This window comes from Nannospalax galili, unplaced genomic scaffold (assembly GCF_000622305.1).
Source record: "Nannospalax galili isolate Female #2095 unplaced genomic scaffold, S.galili_v1.0 scaffold336, whole genome shotgun sequence".
Classification (NCBI taxonomy): domain Eukaryota; kingdom Metazoa; phylum Chordata; class Mammalia; order Rodentia; family Spalacidae; genus Nannospalax; species Nannospalax galili.
In genome coordinates, this window is record NW_008343385.1 from 9,088,171 (window position 1) to 9,097,968 (window position 9,798).

At 42.3% G+C, this 9,798-nt stretch overlaps 1 protein-coding gene across 1 annotated transcript in view; it reads left to right on the forward strand.

Annotated features, from left to right (window-relative positions):
• Positions 1–2: 2 nt before the first annotated feature.
• Positions 3–9,798, forward strand: part of Ero1a (endoplasmic reticulum oxidoreductase 1 alpha) — a 64,353-nt gene continuing 54,557 nt past the window's right edge. The window contains exon 1 of the mRNA XM_008839572.2: positions 3–119. Within this exon, the coding sequence (XP_008837794.1) occupies positions 6–119 (114 nt within the window). The 5' untranslated portion in view covers positions 3–5. The remainder of the gene's footprint in view (positions 120–9,798) is intronic.

Genomic DNA, 9,798 nt, shown 5'->3' on the forward strand with positions numbered 1-9,798 from the left:
CGGCGATGGGCCGCAGCTGGGGCTTCCTGGTCGGCCTCCTGGGCGCCGCGTGGCTGCTGCGCTCGGGCGACGGCGGGCAGCAGGGGCCTGAGACGGCGGCGCAGCGCTGCTTCTGCCAGGTGAGGGGCTCGGGCCGCGGCGGGCGGGAGGGCGCAGCGCGCATCCTTCCGGGACCTGAGCGTCGTCCACCCGGCGTCGCTGAGTAGCGCGGCTGCGGCCCTGGCTTTCTGCGGCGGTGCTGCGGCTTTCTGTGCGCTCCCTGCCCGGGGAGGGCCTGCGAGCGGGGAGCAGCGCCGACGCCGGGGTTCCTTCGGTGACCGGGACCTATGTTCCCGCGCCGGGCGTGCTGGAGGGCCTCAGCCTTCCCGTCCGGGACGGGGTTGGGAGCGACGTGCACCATGCTCCCGGGGGCTTGTGGAGCGGGAGAGCGGCCGGCGGGGCCCGGGTCGTCCTGTGGCTGCCCCTGTGTGCTTCCTTCATCCTGAAGGAATGGTGTCTCTCATCGTGACAAGTCAACTCTTTGGGTGACTGGAATTGCTGGATGGCCCTCGCTCTCTAATGCACGACTTCGATCCTGAGTTTATGATTATTTTCTTCTGTAAGATGTGGGTCCTGTAAGGAAAACATTCAAAGAAACTTTGCGTTTCCTGTTTTCCAATACCATTACTTTCTTGTTTTTTTGGGGGGGGCATCATAGCCTGTTAGTTTTGTATGAGGGTATTTAGATTAGGCACGATGAAATAACCATGAATTTCATTTTACATCACTCAGCACCTAAAATTGGTTTAGGTGCTGTTCCATGCCTTAGGTTAGTGCATTCTTGTAAATTCATTGAAGAACATTTCCTGATTATTAGTGCTTTTTTCTCTTTTTTCTTCCATTTATTACCAAAGGTTGTATCCAGGTTAGAGGTGTTGAGGTTAGAGGACAGCTTGCCTAAATGAGTCCTCTCTCACACACGGACCTGGGAATTTAAGGCTGAGGCATCTCGCCCACCTTCATTGCTATTCTTGAAGCCAAAATTACATTTTATTAAAAAGTGAGAGCTAGGTAGCCAAATTATTCATTTTAGGTGGGTCTTAATTACTAATGATCAGAAGTAATGTGGATATTAGAGTATGACACTGTCCGATGGAACAAAGAAGTACTTATATGTATCATCTCTTTACTGTTTTACATTCGCGGATTTTGTTGTTTTCATGAGTAATTTGGGAGCTGGGGTGAGTTGTGGGGGAAGTTGAAAGTAAGCTGCTGCTTTGCAAGTAAGTCATGGGGCTGGAAGCTGCTTCACCTCCAGTGGTGGCAAACAACAGCACACAAAGAAAAAGGGCTATTTTTCTTTGATTACAAATGTCACATACACAAAGTTTAAACATCTAACCACAAGTAAGGTAGGAATAACTAGCTTTTAATATAACATAGTGTTGAATAAAAGATATTCAGCCTATCATTATCAAGGGTATTCTCAGTGTTTGGATAATAGAATAAAAGTAATGACTCTTCAACTTTAACCCTATTCCCAATGTTTTTAGAGCTTTCCTTAGAAGTGTTTCCCTTTCATGATATTCCTAGATTTAAATACTCACTAATACAGAAAAAAAAAAATCTGTGAAGCCACTGTCTGAGAACAAGAGTGGCTGTTTTCTTCAGAGTCAACCTTGAAGAGTAGTAAACTAGCCAGGCATAGTGGTGCTTGCCAGTAATTCCTGTATTTAGGAGCTAGAGGCAGGAGGATCAGGAGTTCAACGGCAGCCTGGGATACACAGTGAGATTCTTGTCTCCAAAAAATAAAAAATAAAAAGAACAGCTAACAACAGAAATAAAAAGTCTTATGTTTTTCTCTTCCTGCTGCTGGCCTTTCCTAACACTTCTGCCTTGGGTTACCACATCTCCACCCTATGTGTGGTATGGGTATCTGGTTTTCAGTTGGGGTTCGTTCACAGGCTATTATCTCTGATCTGAATCAGCAGTATGTAGTTGTAGTGTCTTAGAAAGTCACTGTAGTTCAATGTTCAGAGCTCTACAAGCAATCTGAAATTCAGTAAGCACTTGTTAACTTCTACTGTTAGTAAGCTCTGAGAGATCAAAAAATAATGAAAAGTGGTTTTGAAACTCCAGAGTACTGAACCTGGTATGCAATTGGTGCTCAGCAAATGTTAGGGAGATTTCAGTGCAACTTGTACAAAAATCACTTAGTGGCAGCGAGATGTCTCAGTGGGCAAAGGCACTTGCCAGTAAGCCTGATAGACCTGAATTCTAGGACCCGCATGGTGGAAAGAACCAGGTCCTGCAAGTTATTCCCTGACTTCCACCCCTTCCCCCAAATAAATAAATGTAAAAACAATATTAAAAAATTATTCAGTAAGCCATTTGCATAGTTTAATGAAATTGGTCTTTCAGATGAGTTGATGGCTCTAATGAATCTTTGAACTTGGCCAGTTACTACATAAATATGTAGTATTTGTTGATATCAAATCCTATTAAAATGATTTTTACTGTATACCATAAATTTTTTTGATAATAGTGTTTTACTAGTTCATTACTCAAAATGATTGTTTGGTACTCATAAATCTTATATACAACCCCATAGTTTTTTTATTAGCCTATTAAAACATTAGTTATAAATATTGTTTTATTAATTTATACAGAAAGTTGGCTCTTATCCCATCTGAGCATTTAAGTTTGTGGGTAGATTGAGTAAATAATTCTGTAGCTAGGAAGCACTTCTTTAGACCAAAATAATATTTGTTGTAATAGGTATGGACTTAAAGCAAAGGAAGGCCTTTTCTTTTTTGACACTTAACTGGCCCATTATGTGCCATTACTGAAGATTGTAGTAGAACATTAGTTATAATTCATGGGAAGTGTGTTAAATAATCACAGAAGAAACTTGAAGCCAGAAATGGAGGAAGTGTGAACATTTTTTGCATTTCAATTAACTTCTTTCTACTCAACATGTTTGACTAGTCTTTTGTTATTTTTATTTGAGATAGGGGCTCATTATGTATCCCTGGCTGGCCTGATCCTGCTATGCAGAGCAGGCTATTCTCCAACATACAGAGGTCTTCCTGCTGCTGCCTCCCAGGTGGTGGCATTAAAGGCGAGTACCCCCATGCCTGGTTTATAATTTACTCGTTTTATCTGGTGAGCACTGGTAACACTCATAGCCACTTGAGTGTGGCAGATCCCCCTCAGGCTGTTCCAAGAGCAGAACTCAGATGCTTTAAAATGGCTAGTCCATAATAGATTATTTTTCTTTTGCAGTATGTTGTATATATACTCTTCAAACATGTACTTTAGTGGATTTAATCTGTCAAGTATCCTGTTAAATCAGTTAAAAAAATAAGTCTTGAGGGGGCTAGAGAGATGGCTCAGTGGTTAAGAGTACTTACTGCTTTTCCAGAGGACTCAGATTCAGTTCCCAGCACCCACAACTGTCTGTAACTCCAGTTCCAGGGGATCCTATACCCTCTTCTGGCCTCTGTGGGCACTGTACACACATGGTGCACTTACAGACATGTAGGCAAAACAGTCATTCATATAAAATAAATACAAAAGAAAAAACCTCAAAAAACTTTGAAAACTAGTCCTAATTGTTAGACGAGTTGCTAGGCTATGGGAGAGATACTTGATAATATGTTGGGTGGTGGGTAGAAATAAACCCTGGATTAAAACCTAGTCAAAGGGATCTTTGAAAGAGGTTATACTGGAGAGGTGTCTCTGGCTATGTGTCCCTCCATGGCTTTTCTGAATAAAGTATATGGAAGAAATATTTTATGGTGGCTGCTATTCTTTGAGCAATTTGACGATATGAAGTTTTAATAAGAGTGATAGCTTTCAACATCCCATGCCTGCTACCTGGAATAGACTCTGTGTTTCCACCCACAGACTTGTTTCATGCACTCTCTCAGTGAATGAATAATCTTCCTGATCTTGATCCTGCATATCTGATAATGTCCTATCTGCTAATCTACACCTTCTCATTTCTCCTCTCCCCATCACAGCAATGAGCCAGTCAACCAGTCTCTGTCTCTGTCTCTGTCTCTCTGTCTCTGTCTCTGTCTCTGTCTCTCTCTCTCTCTCTCTCTCTGTATTTCATCTTTTTCTTTTAGCTTATATTCCACATGTGCGTGAGACCATGCAACGTTTTCTTTCTGCGTTTGGTTTAATTCACTCATAATGTCTTCCAGGTCCACCCAGGACAGAATGGCAGGATCACCTTTTTTTTAAATTTTTTATTTTTTTAAAGCTGACTCATGTATATCACATTTTCTTTATCTCTCTTTGTCTTGGTTAGGCATTTAGAGATTTAATAACATAAGAAGTACAATTAATAATGTAGTTGGGACTTTTGCTAAAAGAATGTTATAGCTGCTCATATTGTGACGGAAATGGGCAACTCCATCAGAAGATGGATATGTTAATTTCTCCCATTATAGTCACCATTTTACTATACATGCTGTGTATTTTAAAATATGGAATAGGATTTCTTTAAAAAATTTTGTGTTCTTAGCCTGCTGTGGTGGCACATACCTTTAATCCTAGCACTCGGGAGGCAGAGGCAGGCAGATCTCTGTGAGATCAAGGCTAGCCTGGTCTCCACAGCAAGTTCCAAGCCAGCTGAGGCTACAAGGAAGACTGTCTTGAAAAACAAACAAACAAAAAAATTCATGTTCTTTCAAAAATTATTTATGTGTGTGAGTATATTCACACATGTGTGTGGGTGCTCATAGAGGCCAAAAGGGTGTTGGATCCCTTAGAGCTGGAGTTACAGCATTTGTAGGCTGCCAGACATAGGTGTTGGGATCAGAACTCTGATCCTCATGATAGAGCAGCAAGAGCTCTTAACTCCTAAGCCATCTCTCCAGTCCCTAGTGGTTTTCTTATGGTGACACAATAAAATTAGGTACACCCAAAGTTCTTTGACAAATAAAGCACACTGTGAACACATACATTTATTTATTGAGAAACAATAGCATATATTCAAGGAGTAGAACTTGGTATTTTGATATACATACACATTGAGAAATTATTATAATCTGTCATCTTAGTTAATTGCACATGTGTGGTGAGAATCTACTCTCAGCAGATACCCCCCACCTCCTTTTTTTTGGCTTTTTGAGACAGGGTCTCCCTGTAGCCCCAGCTGTCCTGGAACTCACTATGTAGACCAGACTGGCCTTGAACTCACAAAGACCCGCCTGCCTCTGCCTCCCAAGTGCTGGGACTACAGGCGTGCACCACCATGCCCAGCTGCAAATATGCATTATTAACAATAGTCACTATGCTGTACATTAAGACTAACACTCCAGAACTTATTTATATCTCCCCACTTCTACTGTCCTACCCTTTGTGCCCTTGAGTTTGACTTTCTTAGATTTCACAAGTAAGGGAAGTCATGAATTGTCTTCCTGTGTCTGGCTTATTTTGCTTAGCATGTCTTCTAGATTCATCAAGACAGAATAATAGTCAATAGTGTAGTGTGTGTCACTTTTTTTTTTTTATCTAGTCATCCCTTAATGGATACTTAGATGATTTTAGATCTTGAGTATTGTGTATAATGATGCAGTGAACACAGGTGTGTACATCTCTTTGCAGCAGTGGTTTTATTTCCTTTGGCTGTGTACCAGGAAATTGTGTGGGATTGCTACATGATGTGATAGCTCTATTTTTAGTGTTCTGAGGACCCTCCAACTGTTTTCCATAATGGCTACACCAATGTACATTCCCACCAGTAGTGTGAAAGTGTTCCCCATTCAGTACCTGCTTACTAACCCTTGTTAGTATTATCTTGAACTTTCTCACCAAGTGAGAGGGGATGTGTTTTCTGTGGTTTCTTACGGAATTTCAGCAATGATTAGTAATGTTGAGCATCTTCCCACACACCCATGGGCTCTTTGTATTTCTTTGGAAAGGTCTATTTAGGTGTTTTGTTCATTTTTTAATTAGTTTTTTGTTTGTTTTTGCTATTTCTTTGTATGAGTTCTTCATATATTTTCAGATATAAATTCCCTATTAGATGATTTAAGGTCTTATGGTTTGAATCTTTAATCCATTTTGAAGGTGGATTAAGGTCTTATGTTTGAATCTTTAATCCATTTTGAAGGTGATTTTGTTGTATAAGATTTAAAAAATATAATTTTTTGGGCTGGAGAGATGGCTCAGCGGTTAAGAACACTGGTTGTTCTTGCAGAAAACTCGGATTCGAATCCCAGCACCCACATGACACCTAACAACTGTCCATAACTCCAGTCCCAGGGGATCTGATAGCCTCTTCTGACCTCCAAGTGTATTGCACGACACGGGTGCACTTACCTACATGCAGGCAATACACTCATACACATAAAATAAAATAATAAATAAAAAATATATATAAATTTTCATTTGTTTTGTAGCTCAAGCTACCTTTGAACTTGTGATCCTCCTGCCTTAGCCTCCCAAGTGTTGAGATTACATGTTTGTATCAGCATGCCAGGCTTCAATTTGATTTTTTTCATGTGCATATCCACTTTGCCTAACACTATTGTTGAAGAGATTGTCCTTTTCCCATTATGTGTTCTTGGTGCATTTGTCAAGGATTAGTTGTCTGTACATGCACAAGTGTATTTCTAGGCTATTTTGTTCTACTGATCTGTATGTCTGTTTTTAATGCTGGTTTACTGTTTTATTACTATAGTTTTATAATATGACTTTTAATAATATAATTTGAAAAGAAGAAGTCTGCTGCTTCAGGTCTCTATTTACAGTATAGTGTTTTTAAAAATTTTTATTTAGCTGGGCATGGTGATACATGCCTTTAATCCCAGGACTCAGGAGGCAGAGGCAGGTGGATCTCTGTGAGTTTGAGGCCAGCCTGGTCTACATAGCAAGTTCCAGGCCAGCTGGGGCTACAGGGAGACCCTGTCTCAAAAAAGACCAAAAAAAAATTATTATTTTTATTTTATGTGTATGAGTGTATTCCCTGAGAATATGTAAGTGCATCTGTGTTGTGCAATGCTAACAGAGGTCAGAAGAGGGTGTTGGATTCCCAGAGTTCCAGGATTACTAGCTGGCATGTGGTTGCTGGGAACTGAACATAGGTCCTCTGCAAGAGCAACCAGTGCTCTTAACTGCTGAACCATCTCTCCAGCCCCTTTAATAAGTTTTTATCTTTGAGAATTTCATACGTACACACAGTGCATTTTGGTTGGATTTGCTGTCCTCCCTACCACTCCTCTTTCCTCCTCACTTATCCTCTTTTTAAAAAGTAACCCAGAGTCCACTTTGTGCTGCCCATATACACCTGGCTATGGGGTAGATCTGTTCTTCTTGCCTAAGATTGCTTTAGGTATTTGGTGTTTTTTGGAGTTCTGTATAAATTTTAGACTTTTTCTTTATCTGTGAAAAATGTCATTTGAACTTTGATAGGTATTGTACTGAACCTGTAAATTGCATTCTATGGTTTTTTTTTTTGAGGGGGGGAGGTTCTTTTTGAGATAGGGTCTCCTGTAGGCCCAGCTGGCCTGGCACTCCTCTTGTGCTAGATAGCTTTAGTGTCAACTTGACACACCTGGGTTGAGGGAGCCTCAACTGGGGAATTGCCTCCATTGAACTGGCCTATGGCCATGTCTATGGGGCATCTTCTTGATTGTTGTGTGATGTGGGAGGGCCCAGCCCACTGTCAGTGGTGCCACCCCTGGGCAGGTGGGCCTGTGTTGCATAAGAAAGCAGGCTGAGCAGGGGCCAGGGGAGCAAGCCAGCAAGCAGCATTCCCCTGTGGCCTGTGTTCCAGCTCCTGCCTCCAGGTTCTTGCCCTGAGTTCCTACCTTGGGCTCCCTGATGAACTGTGACCCTAGAGATGTAAGCCTAATAAACCCTTTCCTCCGCAATTTGTTAGTGGTCAGAGTATTTTGTCACAGCAGTGGAGAAACAAACTAGAACAGTTCTGTAGACCAAACTGGCTTCAATCTCACAGAGATCCACCTGCCTCTGCCTCCCAAGTGCTAGGATTAAAGGTGTGTGCCACCACGCCCGGCAATTTTTTTTAACATTTATTAATTTTATTTTTTATATGTGCAGGGATGTGTACTACAGGACATGTGTGGAGGTCACAGGACAACTTGCAGGAGTTGGTTTTCTCTTTCTACCATTTGGGTTCTGGGGATTGACCTCAGATCATCAGACTTGGTTGCAAGGGTCTTTACCTGCTGAGCCAGCCCTCTGGCGGGATTTTAATATTAATTATTCACAATTTCTTGACATGTCATATCTTTTTTCCCTTTTGTTTGTGTCATCTATTTATTTCATCAGTGTTTTCTTAAATTCTTTTGTTCCTTGTCCCTCACCCCACCCTGTTTTGTTTTGTTTTGTTTTTTGGGACAGGATCTCCCTGTAGCCCCAACTGGCCTGGAACCCACCATGTAGACCAGGCTGGCCTCGAACTCACAGAGATCTGCCTGCCCCTGCCTCCGGAGTGCTGGGATTAAAGGAATGGGCCAACACTCCTGGCTGGATGTTGTCCTTTTTTTAAAAAATGCTTTATTATTTTTATTCTATGTGTATGAGTGCATTGCCTGCATGTATGGAAGTGCCCCATGTTATGCAATACCCTTGGAGGTTAGAAGAGGGCATTGAATCCCCTGGAACTGTAGTTAGGACAATTGTTAGCTGCCATGTGGTTGCTGGGATTCAAACCAGGGTCTTCTGCAAGAGCAACCAGTGCTCTTAACCACTGAGTCATCCCTCCAACTCTTAATTTCTTTTTCTGATAGTTTGTTATTGTTTTATAGAGGCAACTGATTTTTTTTTTTGTATGTTGATTTTGTGTCCTTTTTTTGGTGGAATGTTTAAGTTTTTGTATAAACTATATTGGATCATATCATCCATGAATGCTGATAAATTTAGTTATTTTTTTAGATTTGGATGCCTTTTTTCTTTTTTTGCCTAATTGACACTTGGACAACTTTAAAAAGCTTTTCATAAAAATGAGTATGAGGAAAAGAATCTTACAATGCTTTGAAGAAAAAGATAAAATGATAATCTATAATAGGACTAGAATTTGTTAGTATCTCACACAAGGAAACTAGGAGGGATTTTGTCTTTCATTGTGAATTAAAAAATACCTCTGGGCTGGGCACGGTGGCACACACCTTTAATCCCAGCACTAGGGAGGCAGAGGCAGGCAGATCTCTGTGAGTTCAAGGCCAGCCTGGTCTACATAGTGAGTTCCAGGACAGCTGGGGCTACAGGGAGACCCTGTCTCAAAAAGACCAAAAAAAAGTCTGCTTCCCTGGACCTGCACGACCTCTCTGACTCACAGGCCTCTCTCTCTGGGGTAATTCGATTACATCCTCAGTGCCTTGACTACCCCATTCTCATTCATCCTCCCATCTCCCCTGTTGGTCTCTCCTCCTAGCCTGGGTCCTGTCCCATTCCTTGTATTGGCGCCCCAGACACCTGGGGAACCACCACTGCTTCCTGAGCCTTTGCATCCAGACCAACGCAGTTCCTTCTTGGGTCCCCAGGAACACTCTGAGCCTGGCCTCACCCTCACCTCCCTCTGCCTCCCTGGGTCTGCACAACCCACCAGCCTCTTTCCTGGATTCTGGGGCTGACCTTTCCTAGTCCTGATCCTTTGCATTCAGACCAACCCAGCTTTTCAGTGCAGTCCCCAGGAGCCCTTGGGGCCGCTTCCTGCCCCCATCTTCCTTTGCATCTCTGGGTGGCATTGCCACCAGCTGCCCTAGACCAGCATCTTTCCTGGGCTGGGTTCCCAGGCCAGTCCAGCCCCCAAATTCCTGAGGCCAAAATCTTTCCTGG